Source organism: Ovis aries, chromosome 16 (assembly GCF_016772045.2).
Source record: "Ovis aries strain OAR_USU_Benz2616 breed Rambouillet chromosome 16, ARS-UI_Ramb_v3.0, whole genome shotgun sequence".
NCBI lineage: Eukaryota > Metazoa > Chordata > Mammalia > Artiodactyla > Bovidae > Ovis > Ovis aries.
The window spans coordinates 5,806,935-5,825,996 of NC_056069.1; the positions used below are offsets into that span (position 1 = coordinate 5,806,935).

At 37.4% G+C, this 19,062-nt stretch overlaps 1 protein-coding gene across 1 annotated transcript in view; it reads left to right on the plus strand.

The window, feature by feature from the left end:
- Positions 1-19,062, plus strand: part of CPEB4 (cytoplasmic polyadenylation element binding protein 4) — a 72,232-nt gene that overhangs the window by 37,111 nt on the left and 16,059 nt on the right. Inside the window, exons 3-4 of the mRNA XM_060400575.1 lie at positions 3,160-3,210; positions 17,807-17,830. Coding sequence (XP_060256558.1) covers positions 3,160-3,210; positions 17,807-17,830 — 75 coding nt within the window. The remainder of the gene's footprint in view (positions 1-3,159; positions 3,211-17,806; positions 17,831-19,062) is intronic.

Genomic DNA, 19,062 nt, shown 5'->3' on the forward strand with positions numbered 1-19,062 from the left:
GCCCAAACAGGAAACCCAAGATACCTAGGTTCAATGACAGCAACAACAACAACAACAACAACAACAACAACGAAGCTCTAGTTCTTAAAGAGGGGGGCTGTTTCTTAAAAGAGATAAGATAGTTAGCAAGTAGCTGAGATGATTACCTAAGATGGTTATCTGTTGCAGTATAGATAGAAATAAAATTTGGTGAGTTAATCTAAAAAGGAGGGGCTTCTTTTTTGGGAAAGTTGCCCTAGGGAAAATAATTGAAAAAAAGACAAGTAAACAAACAAAAAAGATTTGCAAATATTCTCCATTGGAAACAAAGAGGTCTTGGAGGGAGGGAGGGGGTTGCCAGTAATCTAGCCATGGACTAGAAAATGCAAAACTGCTGGTGAAAGTTGGCATCTGTAGAGCAGAAATGAAAGGGGCACAAGGAGAATGTGAAAGGCTTGTAGAAGACTTTAGAGTAACATGGAACTTAGAATGGGAGCTTTCAGAGGACTTCCAGAAAGGAAGGGGTCTGTGTTCTTCATAATAGATGTCATGAATGGATGACTCTAAATAGTTTAATTATAGAAAGAATTTATAGGATAGGGCAGGTAGGGTAGGGAAGCATTATGAAAGTTTTTCCCAAAAGTTTTCTTATGTCACTGCTAATATTTTAAAATTGAAATAGAAAGCATTGCTATTTGTTTAACAAAATATTTAACAGGTGTATTTACTATACAGAGGGCATAACGGATTTCAGCTCAACAGGACTCATCATGAGAACAGGTCAAAAAATAAAAACAAGTATCACTTTCAGAGTTAATCTGTAAATTTTGCCAGTGCCCTATTGTCTTAGCTAAAGAATAGAATTACAGTATTTAGAAGTCTGATGAACAGAAAAAGTCTCAAAGAATACCTACTTTGTGAGTGCAGGGTGGCATTTTAGGAGGTGTGTGTTGAGGCAGACTGAGAGAACTGAGTGAGGGGGTATTTTTGTGCCTGTTTTGTTGAACTGTTCTTATCTCTTTCTCCTTAAAAGTTACCCTAAAAGTCAGTTTCTGATAAGGTGGAACTTGACTAGTTAAATTGGGCCAGCTAGTTTGGGAATTTATCTTTGGATTCTCATTGTTAATTATCATTTTTTAGTATCAAGTAACAGGCATTATAGTTCATATAGAACAGCCTTGGTTTCATTGATGTTACCTTTTAAAAAAATTAAGAGTATCTTCTTCGAAATACAGAAACTTAACTTCAGTTAATATCATTAAATATTTTTGTTCCTGTGTTGATTTATATCATCTTTTAAAAATGTGTTTTATGATAAAAATGGTATGAGTGATAACTATTAGTTCACTGACTAGAGGGTTTTACAGCTACAAAAGTAATCCAAGTGTTCCATCACAGAAAATCAGCTGCTACTCTTAAGTGATTCAGAAACACCACTCCCTCCCTCCCTCCCTCTTTCCCTCCCTCCCTCCCAAGTTTTTGACAATTAAGGTCATGTTCTTGTTCTAGCATCTCAAGTCTGTGCTTTTTAAAAGATATTCTTGTGACAGGTCCTATGATCTGGGCTTGCAGTTAAGCAGTTAAGCTGGAATTCACTGGATTTAGCTACTTGGTTGTGTATATAAACATTAAGTAACAAAGCCAGTTTTTAGGAAGAGATTGAAATATCAAAGTTAGTTTTCATCTCCTTGCCGGTCTCCATCCCTACCTTTCCTCCCTAAACAGGAACACACTGAAATTTTAAGTGACGCAATTTACAGTTTAAAAAATCCTTGTATTTGGTTTTAAATTATAGAAAAATTTTTAGATTTTGTTTCATATTAGACTCCCAAGTTTCACATGTGGTTTAATTAAAGCTATTAGCAACAGAGAACACTTTTCTCTTTTTATGACATGAGTTTATTTCTGTGGAGACTATTTGAAAGAGGATTTTGAGAGACTGAAGGATAGCTGTGGTCTAAAGTCCCTTTCTAAATAATTTTAAATGTGTGGCTGGTGGTGGATAGGACCACATACTAGCCCTGGCTCCCATAGTGTTCATCGGAACTAGGTGGGGTCTGGAGTCTTCCCGGCATCCTGAAAGACTTGCTCCAGTCATGGGAGAAGCTCTGCTTACCCACTGTTTTTATTGTCTTGGAGAGTCTGTTATGGTTCTGTGGGGTCAGAGTTTAAACTGCTGTTTCCTAATTGGAATGTGTGTAATTCTGAGTCAATTTTATATTCTCACACTACTCCTGATGCATAGAGTGCTGAACTCTGGTAGGTAATTAACTGTTAAGTTCCCCTTTCCATTGCTTAGATGAACAAGACTTGAGGGTTCTCTACCATTCTTACAAAGGGCATGTGGAATATGGAGACATAAAAATGTTGTAATAATGAGTTTTATAATTTATAGCATAGATCTAGGCTTAAGTATGTGCAGTCTGGATACCTCAACTTACATGTAGAAACTCTTCCAGAGTAGAAATGCGTTCCCCCCTTTATTGTGGAAGATGGTGCATCCTCCAAAAATTTTAGACTTTCATAAGCCCTTTTCTCGCGGGTATCTTGCGTGCCCATTTTAGGTTCAAAATTCAGAGAAGATTAACCCAGCGTTTACTGAATGCTCTTCTGTCTGTGCATTTTGCTGTGTGCTTTGCTATTTTCTTCATGTGTAAGTATAGTGAAATGTGTTCCTTTACTTTGTGTACTTATTCCCCGAGATATGAATTGAAACCTACTGGCATGTCTGTACATGTAGGATAAAACTGGCACCTTTGTTATGATTCATATAAAAAATACTGCTGCTAGCTACGTCCTTTTAAATAGCAGTAAAGAACTACACATGAAAGAGAACTTGAACATTGATGGGGAAAAAAACATGAAGATTGTTATTAGGAGTTGATATGAGAACATAGTGGTATAAAGATTACTTTGGATGGGGATTTGGAAATTAGAAGAACTGAATAGTGAAATATAAGGGATATTTTATTTTCCCACTTTCAGGCTTTCCCTTTTTGAATGTTTGTGAACATGCTGTTTGATATGTCCTCTAACTCTTTGTGTTTATTAGCACAGCTAAGTTTTATTCCCATAATATGGTTTTTAAAATACCTATTAGGCAATTAATTCAGCTTTGTTGTTGAGTACATTTAAACCATCTATGAAAAAAATATAGTAATGGCCTTCTTCTACCCTTAGGTCGTCTAAACTATTCATATCCAGGATCCGATAGCTCTCTGCTTATTAATGGTAAGTGATAATAATTGATTCACCCTAGTGAAATTCAGAGAACTGAAACAAGTTAGTACTGGTTAGAAAATGTAGTAGCTGTGCTTCAGCAGGTGGAGAAATGACATTAGTTTGCTCTGCAGTGATAACTGCAAGTTGCTATTAATCTGTCAGATATTTTATGAATAACTACTATTCCTCCAAATTAGAGGAGAAACTTTTTTTAAACCATGAGAGCCAACTAATTTGCTGTCTTAAAACTGGTGACAATGAAAATAAATGAGGATCCCATAATGACACATAAAGAATGGCTTAATTCAGTGTTTGCTTCTGTAGCGTGACCTTTGAAATGTCAACACGAAAACCATTTCTGTGTAGTTGGAAAAGGAAAGGGAAGGTAATCAGAGATCTAAAATCAGAAAAAACAGCCTAAGACCACAGGGCTTGACTTTGCAAAGGACAAGGTCATTCACTATTTGCTATCTAATGACAACAAGAAAGATGATATTAGCCTTTGCAGTGCCTTCAGTAAATTCTCCATGCCTATTCTAAATATTACCACTGAGCTGTTGTTGTCTTTTTATATGCTTATTCTGAAGCAGACTATATTTATTAAGGAAGGAGGGACCATCTACTCACAGAAGGAATTAAAGAATTAAAGGAATTAAAGAATTTTTAAAAAGTCTTTTTTATAAGATGATAGTTTAATTGGGTGGGATACAGAAGTCTTGTTTACTTCTTTTTCACTCTTCCTATTGTATGTGGATTTCAAATTTGTGTATTCATAGTGCCATCCACTATGAATGAGTTGCTAAATGAGTTGCTAAAACTCATTTTAAGTCCCACCACTTGTATGAAATATTCTTGACCAAATAACCATATTCTCCGCATTACCTAAACAAAGCAAAACCAAAAACAGTTCTCCTCCTTGTCCATGGTCTAGTATGAATGAGGAGTTGAAACTTACTTTTTTAACTGGATTTCTTTTTCTGTAGTATTTAAAAACCAGTGTTCTGTAGACTATAGGATTATAGAGCCAAGAAAAGTTAGAAGGAGATTTGATTTATGAGAGTTGCTGCATACATTAGATCCTCTGGAGACCATGTGGCTTGTAAAAACCTCCCTTGTTCATCAGTCTTTGGTCTTTACATGCTACAGTGCCAGAAATAATGCCAAAATACAGTATTTTAGCGTAAATGTGTATAGACTGAAATCCAAAACTGGTGACAGTGGCATCAGGATAAGGGGGAGTAATATAAGGGTTGTCATTGTAGTGTGGTTTCATCTTTTCCTGTGGAATGAGTTCCAGAGTCAGGTGCTAGAAGTTGCAGGCAACCAAGATCTGAGATACTGTTGTTCTGTCTTAGGCAAAGGGATCAACTCTTCATTCTCCCAATTGTTTCCTTACTGCTAAATTATTAATAGGTCAGTTGCCCCTGGGGTATCTTTGTTGAGTTGAGAAAAAGAAACATTCTCTGGTGGGTTTTCCTTAAAGCCAAATTCACTTAATTTTTTAAAGTCTACTATAAGATTTTTTTCCTTTTATACCCCCCACCCTCCTTAATATCCTTTCTTTCAAGATTAGATTATTTTTTAATGACCCTCACTTGGCAAAGGAAAAATAAAGGTAACTCCCCCCCCTAAATATTTATATTTTGAAATTTTACTGCCCACACCCTCTAGAAGTAGACTAGATGGTTTTTTTTTCACTGTTGTATACATGGAAATTTTATTCTAGAAGTAAACTGACTGAGGTTAACACTATCTCAAATGGAAAGATAGGAAGATAAAGAACAAAGAGATGCCAAAGAGGGGAAGCTTGCTGCCCTCCTCAGGCAAGACCCAGAGTATGGGGTTATGGCTGCCATGGTCTCAGATTCAGTATTCAGCTTTGCAGAGTTCCAGAACTTGATTTTGTTAGTATGAACAAGTTTTAGTTCTTAGTAACAAGCTGACTCGTACCAATTTATACATTCATAATGAGGCGATGCTTCCAGTATCTCTAGATACTGGAGTTTACTGATAGACCCATTCCCTCTCTGACAGCAGAGTCCAGATTATAGAAGAAGGTTACTTAAAAATCTTGAAATTAACGCAAGGTAAGGTGGAGGGATGTTAAGACAGTTCTTTAGTCACCTTGATTTAGGCATGCAGGAGACTCGAGTTTGATCCCTGGGTCGGGAAGATCCCCTGGAGAAGGAAGTGGCAACCCACTCCGGTATTCTTGCTTGGGAAGTCCCATGGTCAGAGGAACCGGGCAGGGTTGGAGAAGAGTTGGATATGACTGGGCAGCTAAACAACAATAATAAATTGCCCATTGTCTTCAGTCAAATTTTTGAAACGTCTTCCATGGTGGATTGCTTCTATAGATAAATTGGTCGCATTCGTATGATAATTTGTAGTAGCACTTTGTTCTCACTATAGCTCAGGTTTTGGGGGCTCCTGTATTGCAGAGCTAGTTTAATGCATTATGTGTGTTTAATGAAGATAAACTCAAAAATCACAAATGATACCCATCTTGTAGGATTGTGGTGGAGATTAAGTACATATAAAATCATTTGGAATAGCACCTGGCATGTAGTCAAACTAAATTAATTAGAACATCATTTTGGGAATATTAGTGCTTAAGATTTGTAAGGGGAAAAGAAACACAAACCAAGAGATTATGATGAGTTGAAAAAATTACCTAATATTGAACATGCTTTCTTTGTCTCTTATTAAGATAGCGTGAAAATTTATTTACTTTTAAATGCAGTCTCTACATCTTACATCCATTCAGCCTTTTCTTAAAGCTGAAAATAAGCCTAATACGTTGTGTCGTTTTGTATTCATCATTCAACCTTGAGACTTAAATGAACCAGCAGGAGCTGTTCTTTTCTGTCCATCACAAGTAGTCTATTCAGGCTTTTAAAAACCTTTAGAAAGGTGATTATTTAGCTACTTTGCTTCAGTTAATAACTTTCAGAGCTTTTTCTTCCAAACCTCTATTGAATTGAGAACCATTTCTTGCTTTATTTGAATAAAAATATGAAAGAATTGTTTCCTCTCTTAAATGTACTTTTGAATTTCAGTGTGACTTTTATTGTATAACTTGTTTTGAAATTTTCAAGCAATCAGAGGTTTGGGGGAAGAAGTGCAGTTTAAATTCTAAATAAATAAAAAGGAAAAGATTCAAAATACTTAGTCTACTAGCTTTAGCAGTTATTTTGGAATAATATCAGCATTTACATGTACAAAGATAAAAAAGGGCTCGCTTACCCAGCGGATCAGATTGTTTTCATTTTTCCCCATGGCTATACTCAATCATCAGTTTTCAGACTACGCAATTACCCTTCATATTACCACTCATGACTTTTAAAAGACATTGCCAGTATAATTCAACAAATATTAATTGTGTATTCTAGGGAATTATTATTGTTGTATTACTAGTTGTAGATATTTTTTTGAGGGGAATCCTTAGAGGGAGATTCTTGGATTTTAAATGTACCAAAAAAACAAAGCAACCTTCTGGCTACGTTTTGGATATTGTAATTAGTTCTCTAGGACTGCCATAACAGGTGCCACTGACGGGATGGCTTAAACTGAAATTCGTTTCTCGTCTTGGAAGCTCGCAGTCTGCCATCAAAGGGTGAGCATGGTTGGTTTCTTCTGCGGCTCCCTCCTTGGCTTGCAGCGAGCTGTTTTACACAGGTTCCCTCTGTGAAAGTCTGTGCCCTAATCTCCGATAAGGACACCAGTCATACTGGATCAGGGCCAGCCTGGAGACTGCTTTTAACTTTAACCACCTCTTTAAAGCCCCTGTTTCAAATAGTCACATTCTGAGGTTCTGAGGGTCAGGACTTTAGCATATAGATTTTGAGGAGGGAACGCTATTCATCCCGTAACAGATAACCATTTCCTAGTTAATCTTATGTAGTAGGAATATAGTTAGAATATCCATTTTATAATTATGAACAGCAACCCTGAAACAGTTTCTCAGCTAAGTCAGAAAGCAGTGCTAAGCATAGGCTGATTCATCTCATATTTCTCTGGTGTGTTTTGGTTTAGCTCTGAGCTAGATATCAGATTGAATGATTAGTTTTCCTTTTACCCAACTTGAAACTTTATTTTATCCAAGAAAACTAACATTTAACCACTACCACCACCTCTGTATAAAAGTGCTTGTGTGTGGTACTTTTTTCTTCAACCTTCTAGCTTTAGTATTTAAGATTACCTACTTCAAAAATGAAGCTTCTGGCAGGGAAGGTTACAGAGTAGCAAAAAATACTAGTTTTGAACAAATGCATGTATGTATTTCCTTTCCTCTGCGGATGTCTCTCACTTAGAAGCATCAGCTAAAGTACTTGTTTGTCCCAGAAGAGGTTAGTAAGAAATCATTTAAAAGTTAGTATAGAAAAATATCTCTTAATTATACCAAAAGAGGAACTCCCCAGGTCATTAGGTGCCCAATATGCTACTGGAGATCAGTGGAGAAATAACTCCAGAAAGAATGAAGGGATGGAGCCAAAGCAAAAACAATACCTAGCTGTGGATGGGACTGGTGATAGAAGCAAGATCCGATGCTGTAAAGAGCAATATTGCATAGGAACCTGGAATGTCAGGTCCATGAATCAAGGCAAATTGGAAGTGGTCAAAAAGAGATGGCAAGGGTGAACGTCGACATTTTAGGAATCAGTGAACTCAAATGGACTGGAATGGGTGAATTTAACTCAGATGACCGTTATGTCTACTACTGCGGGCAGGAATCCCTGAGAAGAAATGGAGTAGCCATCATGGTCAACAAAAGAGTCTGAAATGCAGTACTTGGAGGCAGTTTCAAAAACAACAGAATGATCTCTGTTCGTCTCCAAGGCAAACCATTCAATATCACAGTTATCCAATTCTATGCCCCAACCAGTAACGCTGAAGAAGCTGAAGTTGAACGGTTTTATGAAGACCTACAAGACCTTTTAGAACTAACACCCAAAAAAGATGTCCTTTTCATTATAGGGGACTGGAATGCAAAAGTAGGAAGTCAAGAAACACCTGGACTAACAGGCAAATTTGGCCTTGGAATGCAGAATGAAGCAGGGCAAAGACTAATAGAGTTTTTCCAAGAAAATGCACTAGTCATAGCAAACACCCTCTTCCAACAACACAAGAGAAGACTCTACACATGGACATCACCAGATGGTCAATACCGAAATCAGATTGATTATATTCTGTGTAGCCAAAGATGGAGAAGCTCTACACAGTCAACAAAAACAAGACCAGGAGCTGACTGTGGCTCTGATCATGAACTCCTTATTACCAAATTCAGACTCAAATTGAAGAAAGTAGGGAAAACCACTAGACCATTCAGGTATGACCTAAATCAAATCCCTTATGATTATACAGTGGAAGTGAGAAATAGATTTAAGGGCCTAGATCTGATGGATAGAGTGCCTGATGAACTATGGAATGAGTTTCGTGACAGTGTACAGGAGACAGGGATCAAGACCATCCCCATGGAAAAGAAATGCAAAAAAGCAAAATGGCTGTCTGGGAAAGCCTTACAAATAGCTGTGAAAAGAAGAGAGTCAAAAAGCAAAGGAGAAAAGGAAAGATATGAGCATCTGAATGCAGAGTTCCAAAGAATAGCAAGAAGAGATAAGAAAGCCTTCTTCAGCAATCACTGCAAAGAAATAGAGGAAAACAACAGAATGGGAAAGACTAGAGATCTCTTCAAGAAAATTAGAGATACCAGGGGAACATTTGATGCAAAGATGGGCTCGATAAAGGACAGAAATGGTCTGGACCTAACAGAAGCAGAAGATATTAAGAAGAGGTGGCAAGAATACACGGAAGAACTGTACAAAAAAGATCTTCACTACCCGGATAATCATGATGATGTGATCACTAATCTAGAGACAGACATCTTCGAAAGTGAAGTCAAGTGGGCCTTACAAAGCATCACTATGAACAAAGCTAGTGGAGGTGATGGAATTCCAGTTGAGCTATTTCAAATCCTGAAAGATGATGCTGTGAAAGTGCTGCACTCAATATGCCAGCAAATTTGGAAAACTCATCAGTGGCCACAGGACTGGAAAAGGTCAGTTTTGATTCCAATTCCAAAGAAAGGCAATGCCAAAGAATGCTCCAACTACCGCACAATTGCACTCATCTCACATGCTAGTAAAGTAATGCTCAAAATTCTCCAAGCCAGGCTTTAGCAATATGTGAACTGTGAACTCCCTGATGTTCAAGCTGGTTTTAGAAAAGGCAGAGGAACCAGAGATCAAATTGCCAACATCTGCTGAATCATAGAGAAAGCAAGAGAGTTCTAGAAAAACATCTATTTCTGCTTTATTGACTATGCCAAAGCCTTTGACTGTGTGGATCACAATCAACTGTGGAAAATTCTTCAAGAGATGGGAATACCAGACCCCCTGACCTGCCTCTTGAGAAATCTGTATGCAGGTGAGGAAACAACAGTTAGAACTGGACATAGAACAACAGACTGTTTCCAAATAGGAAAAGGAGTACGTCAAGGCTGTATATTGTCACCCTGCTTATTTAACTTCTATGCAGAGTACATCATGAGAAATGCTGGACTGGAAGAAACACAAGCTGGAATCAAGATTGCCGGGAGAAATATCAATAACCTCAAATATGCAGATGATACCGATACCACCCTTATGGCAGAAAGTGAAGAGGAGCTAAAGAGCCTCTTGATGAAAGTGAAAGAGGAGAGCGAAAAAGTTGGCTTAAAGCTCAACATTCAGAAAACGAAGATCATGGCATGTGGTCCCATCACTTCATGGGAAATGGATGGGGAAACAGTGTCAGACTTTATTTTTTTGGGTTCCAAAATCACTGCAGATGGTGACTGCAGCCATGAAATTAAAAGACGCTTACTCCTTGGAAGAAAAGTTATGATCAACCTAGATAGCATATTCAAAAGTAGAGACATTACTTTGCCGAGTAAGGTCTGTTTAGTCAAGGCTATGGTTTTTCCAGTCGTCATGTATGGATGTGAGAGTTGGACTGTGAGGAAGGCTGAGCTCTGAAGAATTGATGCTTTTGAACTGTGGTGTTAGAGAAGACTCTTGAGAGTCCCCTGGACTGCAAGGAGATCCAACCAGTCCATTCTAAAGGAGATCAGGCCTGGGATTTCTTTGGAAGGAATGATGCTAAAGCTGAAACTCCAGTACTTTGGCCACCTCATGTGAAGAGCTGACTCATTGGAAAAGACTCTGATGCTAGGAAGGATTGGGGGCAGGAGGAGAAGGGGACGACAGAGGATGAGATGGCTGGCTGGCGTCACGGACTCGATGGACGTGAGTCTGAGTGAACTCCGGGAGATGGTGATGGACAGAGAGGCCTGGTGTGCTGTGATTCATGGGGTCACAGAGTTGGACACGACTGAGAGACTGAACTAAAGGGAGAAGATTGTTTGCTTAAGGAGGGTAGGGGATAGAAATCTGTGAAAAGGGAGGACATAATTTACCCAGGAGAAATGTAGATTATAGTCACTTGGTGAAAATGTATGTGATATGGTTCATAGTTGCTACAGGAAGGAGCATGTTGAAAGATCCTTTCGTGAAAAAGACAATATGAAAACCTGTTGTAAACTCTATAAAGTGGTCTACAGTTGTTAGCCTGGAAATAGTAATGAAGAGCTGAAAGTAACTGTTGAAGATGAGCCTAAGAATATATACATATGAGGTTACTTTTGAGGAAGGAAAAATTATTATTTACTGAGCCTCTGTCAGATCATCATATATATATGTGTTATCTTTTGTTATTTAATAAACTGAGGGTTTGGGAAATACAGAATCTGAATTACATTCAATCTCTGCCCTTCTGTAAGGCAATTTAAATAATCCTTTCATATGTTTATTATATCTTGTCAACATTCTTTGAATTAGTATAGCAAGCTAGTATAAACACAAGCCAATGTGACATGGAAAATTCTATAAATCATATGAAAGTGAAAGTTGCTCACTTGTGTCTGACTCTTTGCGACCCCAGGGACTGTATAGTCCATGGAATTCTCCAGGCCAGAATACTGGAGTGGGTAGCCGTTCCCTTCCTCAGGGGATTGTCCCAACCCAGGAATAGAACCCAGGTCTCCTGCATTGCAGGTGGATTCGTTACCGGCTGAGCCACTACTGAAGCCCCAGAATGCTGGAGTGGGTAGCCTATCCCTTCTCCAGGGGATCTTCCCGACCCAGGAATGGAACTGGGGTCTCGAATTGCAGGCGGATTCTTTACCAGCTGAGCTACCAGGGAAGCCCATAAAGCATATATCTAAAATAATTTTGTGACAGTGAACCCATTAAGAAATTAGGGAATGATTTATAAAATCATCTGAAATGATTCTTTGCATCTTTGTTGGATTATATACTTTGCGTTTGTGATGATTGTCTGCTTTTTGGTTCTGCCAACTTATTCTTTTATTTACAGATTTAACTCAGCGTCCAGTCTTTGATTTCTGTCTTTTTAACTGGTTTACCAGTTTGACTGATTCTCCCACATACTTTTTTTTCCTGGTCCTACTGGAAAAACAAGTTACTTCATAACAGCTTCTAATCTGACCCACCTCCCCTTGTTTTTCCAAGTAGCACTGCTACCTTCTCACAGCGGGCAGAGAGAGGTAAATGGAGGTAGACCAGCCTGAGGCAGCATAAGTAGTATAGGTCTTTCATTGCCCACTAAAAGCTAGTCATATTTTATTCTTTATAGCCTAAAGTCCCATTCTTTTTTTTAATTTATTTTTAATTGGAGGAAAATTGCTTTACAATGCTGTGTTGGTTTCTGCCATGTAACAACGTCAGTCAGCCGTAAGTATTCACCTGTCCCCTCCATCTTGAGCCTCCCTCCCGCCAGCATTCCGTCTGGCCCCCTAGGTCGTCACAGCACTGAGCTGAGCTTCCTGCACTGCACAGCAACTTCCCACCAGCTCTCTGGTTTACACATGGTAATGTGTACCTTTTCAGGGCTACTCTCTCAGTTCGTCCTGCCCTCTCCTTCTCCTGCTGTGTCCGCAAGTCTGTTCTCTACGTCTGTGTCTCTGTCCTGCCCTGCAAATAGATGCATCAGAAACATATTTGTAGACTCCATAAATGTGCATTAATATACGGTATTTGTTTTTCTCTTTCTGATTTAACTTCACTCTGTGTAACAGGCTCTAGGTTCATTCACCTCAGTTCAACTGGCTCAAATTCTTTCCTTTTTATTAAAGTCCTATTAGAATTAGATGTAGGAAAGGATGCTTTTAATATATCATTTGTTTTTTTAAATTATTTATTGTTACTTGATTGATGTTTGGCTGCAATATTGGTTTGGTTTCTGTCCTGTATCAACATGAACCAACCATAGGTGTACATATGTGCCCTCCCTCTTGGATCTCCCTCCCAGTTTCCACTCGTTCCCACGCCTCTAGGTTGCTGCAGAGCCCCCGTTTGAATCCCTGAGTCACACAGCAGATTCCCACTGGCTGTGTGTTTGCATCTGTTGGTGTGCATGCATCCACGCTGCCCTCTGTGTTCACCTCACCCTCTCCCTCCCTTGTCCATAAGTCTGTTCACTGTGTCTGTGTCTCCACTGCTGCTCTGCGAACGATTCATCAGTACCACCCTTCTAGATTCCGTGTATGTGTTAATAGACAATATTTGTTTTTCTCTTTCTGACTACTTTACTCTGTATGATAGGCTCTAGGTTCATCTACTTCATTAGGACTGACTCAAATATATTCGTTTTTATGGCAGAGCAGTATTATATTGTATATATGTTCCACAATTTCTTTATCCATTCATCTGTTGATGGACATCTATGTTGCTTCTATGTCTTGGCTATTGTAAATAGTGCTGCAGTGAACACTGGGGTACATGTGTCTTTTTCAGTTTTGATTTCTTCAGTGCATATACCTAGAAGTGGTATTGCTGAGTGATATGGTGTTTTCATTCCTAGTTTTTTAAGGAGTTTCCATACTGTTTTCCATAGTGGCTGTATCAATTTACATTTCCACCAGTAGTGTAGGAGGGTTCCCTTTTCTTCATACCCTCTCTGGCACTTGTTGTTTGTAGATTTTTTGATTATGGCCATCCTGTCTGGGGTGAAGGAGATACCTCATTGTAGTTTTGATTTGTGTTGAAGTAGTGATGTTGACCATTTCTTCATATGTTTATTAGCCATCTGTAATGTCTTATTTGGAGAAATGTCTGTTTAAGTCTTGCTTTTAATATAAGTACCAAGAAGAAAACTCAAAAGGATCCATCAATAAATATGGTAGTATAGTACACATAAAAGTGTAAATTTGAATACAACAGAAAAGGATAAAACAAGAAGTGGAGTTTTTCTTTCGTCATTCCAGTTCCTGTCCCCAAAGGTTCATGTGGTTGTTTTCTAGAAAAAATATTTGAGTACATTCCCATGTATCTATTTCTATTTCCTTTATTGTTAAGTTCACACAATAAGAATCATACAATATACACTTAGGTACCTCATGCAAGCTACGTTTTAGAGATGTTTAATAGCACATGAATATGTACCATATTTTTAAAATAACTCTATTTTTTGTGACATATTTTGTGAATATACCACTATTATGTCTAGTTTGTTCCTTTTCTAACAAATGTTACAAGCAAATAAGAAAAAGATACTTTTTAAGAGATAAATATTTTCATTTTTATAATATATATGTATATAAAAATGTGTTTTGAAAAACACCTGATAAGTCTTTCTGTACATTTTTGCAAGTCTAGAATGCCAGACTACTGAAATATTTTACTAGAGGAAATTTACTGATGAATATAGGGCATTTGTAAGCAATCTTGTAAAGATATTTTGGAAATAATGTATTGATCAATACATCTAATAGCAGTATTCACCCAAAGTTATAAAAATTTATAGCCATAATGTTTCCAGCCCATTTAGAACATTCTTGAATTATTTTAGTACTGAACACCAAATTATATAGATCAAACCAAGTAATGTAAATGATAAACATATAAGTAGTATTCACCTTAACTCTGATGGGAACCAGAGGGTTCTTATTCAGTACTAAGATGGGGACTGCAGCCATGAAATTAAAAGACACTTACTCCTTGGAAGAAAAGTTATGACCAACCTAGACAGCATATTCAAAAGCAGAGACATTACTTTGCCGACTAAGGTCCGTCTAGTCAAGGCTATGGTTTTTCCAGTGGTCATGTATGGATGTGAGAGTTGGACTGTGAAGAAGGCTGAGCGCCGAAGAATTGATGCTTTTGAACTGTGGTGTTGGAGAAGACTCTTGAGAGTCCCTTGGACTGCAGGGAGATCCAACCAGTCCATTCTGAAGGAGATCAGCCCTGGGATTTCTTTGGAAGGAATGATGCTGAAGCTGAAACTCCAGTAGTTTGGCCACCCCATGCAAAGAGTTGACTCATTGGAAGACTCTGATGCTGGGAGGGATTGGGGGCAGGAGGAGAAGGGGACGACCGAGGATGAGATGGCTGGATGGCATCACGGACTCGATGGACGTGAATCTGAGTGAACTCTGGGAGTTGGTAATGGACAGGGAGGCCTGGCGTGCTGCGATTCATGGGGTCACAAAGAGTCGGACACGACTGAGCTACTGAACTGAACTGAACATACTTCTTTTAAAAACTAACAGTGTATGTATGTGTTGTGCTGTGCCTGGTCACTCAGTTGTGTCCAGCTCTTTGGGACCCCGTGGATTGTAGCCTGCCAGGCTCCTCTTTCCATGGGATTCTTCAGACCAGAATACTGGAGTGGGTAGCCTTTCCCTTCTCCAGGAGATCTTCCAAACGCAGGGATCAAACCTGGGTCTCCTGCATTGCTGGTGGAGTTTTTACTAGCTGAACTATCAGGGAAGTCTTAACAGTGTATGTTCTTTGGTAATTACAGGAAAATTCTAAGCAGCGTTTATTTCTGCTGACTTAGCTAGAAATTTTCCAAAATACAGACTTCTTTAAACATTGTTTAAGTGATTTTTTTAAACTGCCACTACCTCTGGTGTTTGTAAAATGTCAAATAATGTGTAACGCTTGATAATCTGGAGATTGGAAATCTGTCTGACATTTTCCTCAGGAAACTGATGAAGATCTGTGTTATACTCATTTCATCATCATACGGTTTGCACCAAGTGTAATTTGAAACTAGTGAGGGAACAATGCTTTAGTACCTCTTTCATATATAGATGAAGTGGCATCACTTACTGTTCATTTCATACCTGAGTTCTGGTTACATAGATGTGTTCATGTTATGGAAAGTTCATTAAAGTATACACTTATGATTTCCTATATATATATATATATATATATGGAAGTACACAAAGTATATATATACATCCAAATCTACATTAAAATAATGTATATCATTATAATAAGTGGAAATAAAAAATTTAAGCATTCATATTTTCTTTGCTCCAGAATGTCACTGTTTTTATCTTTTGGTACTAGTTTATATTGATTTGCCTATTTAATTGGGCAGTTTTTGTTGCTTTAAGCATTATACGCCTATAACCTAAATGTGGGAAAATGTTTCTAAATAGTTTTTGGCATTTAATCTCTGAATTTAATAGTGAATTCTTTTGCATTAACCAGCTTAATTTTGTGGTATAGAATGAAAGTTTTAAAGTACACATTTGAAGACTTTGAGAGTCTTCAATTTTTGCTTTTGATGTATAGGCTTTACTGTTCTTGAAACTTACTTTTGAAATAGTGAAACTTCCTTTTAAAATAGTGAAGCTTACTTTTAAAATAAGGAAAACTATTTGGACTTCCCAGGTCGGGGGGCTAGTGGTAAGGAACCCTCCTGTCAATGCAGGAGACGTAAGAGACATGGGTTCGGTCCCTGGGTCAGGAAGATCCCCTGGAGAAGGAAATGGCAACCCACTCCAGTATTCCTGCCTGGAAAATCCCATGGAGAGAGAAGTCTGGCAGGCTACAGTCCATTGGGTTGCAAAATGTTGGATTCAACTGAAACAGCTTAGCATGCAGCATGTACATCAGAGTTTTTAATGTTAATTTTGTAGCTTCTAAATGCCTACTCTTTTTCAAATAACTGTTTTCTCGGAAATCCAAGTAGCATCAATCAACTTTTTAAGATTGACAGAACCAAGATTTTCAAATCATTCGTTTCCCCGAACTCCATTGTCTTTGAAGCAGTCATTTGAATAGAATATCTTAAACAAACATCTACTTCTGTGTTATCTTTCTCTTCCTAACCTCTGTCAAGTTCACTAAGGAAGAAAATACCTCCACCCTCAACCCTAATTTAAGAATTACTAAAGTGAAAAACCTAACTGCAGAGGGAGATTTTATTGGTTTTAATCCATTTGCCCAAGTACTTTGGTGAAATTCAATATTATCTAATAATGTTAGAAATTATTTTAGTATGAGACATGATTTCATTTTGGAAAATAGGCACATGGTACTTCTAAGTTATATTTGTAACTCCGTTATAACTGAGTTGTACTTAGCATTTATCTAGAGAGCTAAGAGTGAAAACCTTGACCAGTTTATATAATGATCTCTTAAAAGGTTACAGTTTCTAACTGGAAAACCTATCCCAACTTCCTGTTTAAATTTTCTCCCTAGCCAAGACCTCCCTTGTTCTGTATGCTTCTGTTCTGGGCATCTTTCCCTGAGTATTATGGCACCCCTATTTGTGCCATTGCCAGGTCTGCAGTGCCCTTTCTCTATTTTACCTTTAAGATCTCATCTCTGACTCTTTAATCAGAACCAGCTTCTCCTCCTCCTCTGCTTCCGTTGCACCTAACACTTAACAGGCTTATTGCTGTAATAGTCACATTATCATTATTTGCTTATGTGGCTGAATAGCCTATAAGTTCCCTGCAGTCAGAGGAGTGTATTATAGTACTTAGCAAGGTCACGCATTCAGGAGGTATCTGTTGAATAGAATTAGAGTAACTACGCATACAAGTTCCAGTTCATTTGTGGAAAACATTTTCTCAAAAGTTTCCTGATTTGAAATTTATGCTGCCATTTCCCAAGTATTCAGATATATACTTCTCTTCTTAGTTGGAATCTACTTCATGATAAAATGCCTAACTTTTTAATACTTTTCAACTTCTGGGCCATAGTGGAAGATTTAATTAGGGACAAGAAACTGGCTAAAAGGAAGTTTGTAAATTGCCTAAATATTTCATTTGTTATGAGTTTCATTAGGGAATAATTGACAAATAGTACAGAATTGCTGTTTATTCTGTTGTGGTAAAAGAAAAAGTCATGAATTAAATGGCTAGTTAGCAGGAAATTCTGAGAGAAATTAAGATCAATATGGTAGAACTTGATTTAGACCATGTTACATACTCCCTTAGTTTCATACTAGTTTGGACCTTGGGTGACAGTTACAGCAGAAAGCTTCCCCTTAATACAAGTAAGGCTCGATAGATTTTTACAGTGTCCTTGAAGAACTTAAAAAAAAAGGAATGCATTGACCTCTTGGCATCAAAATTCCATTATATTTTTGAGATATTTACCAGGAAACAAGGAATATAGCCAGTTTTTTTGTTTTGTTTTGTTTTTTCAGTTTCTTAAGCTGGTAGATGAAATCACAGTTGATTCTTTTGACAATGTTTGAAAGGTTTTTTTTTTGTTTTTTTGTTTTCTCATTTGACATGCAGCAAGGACATATGGGCGGAGGAGAGGTAACATTATTATTTCTAACTTTTGAATGTATCAGTTGTTTTTGGAGAGGACCCAAGTTTGCTCAATTTCTAACCCTTATTGGGAAGTGGGGAGGGGCACTGAAATGTAGCTGTGATCGATATATCCTTTATGTGTTGTAGTTAGCATCATAAATATTCTAATTTGAGGGAGTTGGAATGGTAGGATTTGGATTTGAATTGAAATAATTTCAAACTCATTTATATCTGAAGATTTCTGTTTTCCTTTCTGAAAGGAATATCTTAGAATTAAATTAAGAGTATTTAAAAAGGAAAATATGGTATGACTAGTCTTAAAATACCTGATTGGAGGTATAAATTATGCTTGAATACCTTATATCTACTTTCAAATTTATTTATTTATTTACCTATTTATTACTAAGCATAGTTCTGTGTTTTGTTTAAAATTAGGTAAACTAAGTAGACACCTAATCCTATAAATTTCAAACATTGGGGGGGAAAGCTCTAGACATTTTAGAGAATTTTTTGAAGAATCATTTCCTAGAGGTACATGAATAAACTTTATTTTTGCCTCCTGTGTTAGTTGTGCCTTTTTATAAGAAAGTCAGTTTAATAAGGTAGCTTTAAAATAAAAGTGACTTTTGAAAATCCAGAAATAACCTCCAATTTTAGAGTCATTTTTATCTTTATTATATAACTTTTGAACTGTGATTTTATAGGGTAAATTTGTAATAAATATACTGTTAAGGAAGGCAAGTGTGACAGAAAGACATTGGAATGTTTCAGTGAAGGAAGAGCACTTAAGATATATTTCTGCAGGATCCATTAACAAATTCCTTATGCAGAACCTAGAAGTGAATTGGCAGCCTGAAAAGTGACAGAACAGTTTTTGAGAGACTCTACAGTTCTTTGTAGCTCTTTGTTTTGCTTATGATTTATAAGTTTGTATTTTGCTGGCAGGTAAGTATGGCAAGAGTATTAACCACAACTGGCATCTCTGATCTTTTCTGCTTTTATGTTCTATATAATAGGATTTTCTAACAGCAAATTTAATGACTAGTTTTTAGAATTAGATACTACCTGTACCAGCTGATGTTTACTCAGCTAAAAGAAAATTTATCTTCAGCATACCTAAAAATCTTAAATTTTGTCAGAGTAGCCAGTGAAGTTAGGAAACAGCATAAATGGGTTTTCATGACCTTCCGTTAGGTAAGGTAAACCAAGATGAGCGCTTACTTTAAAAATCAACTTGT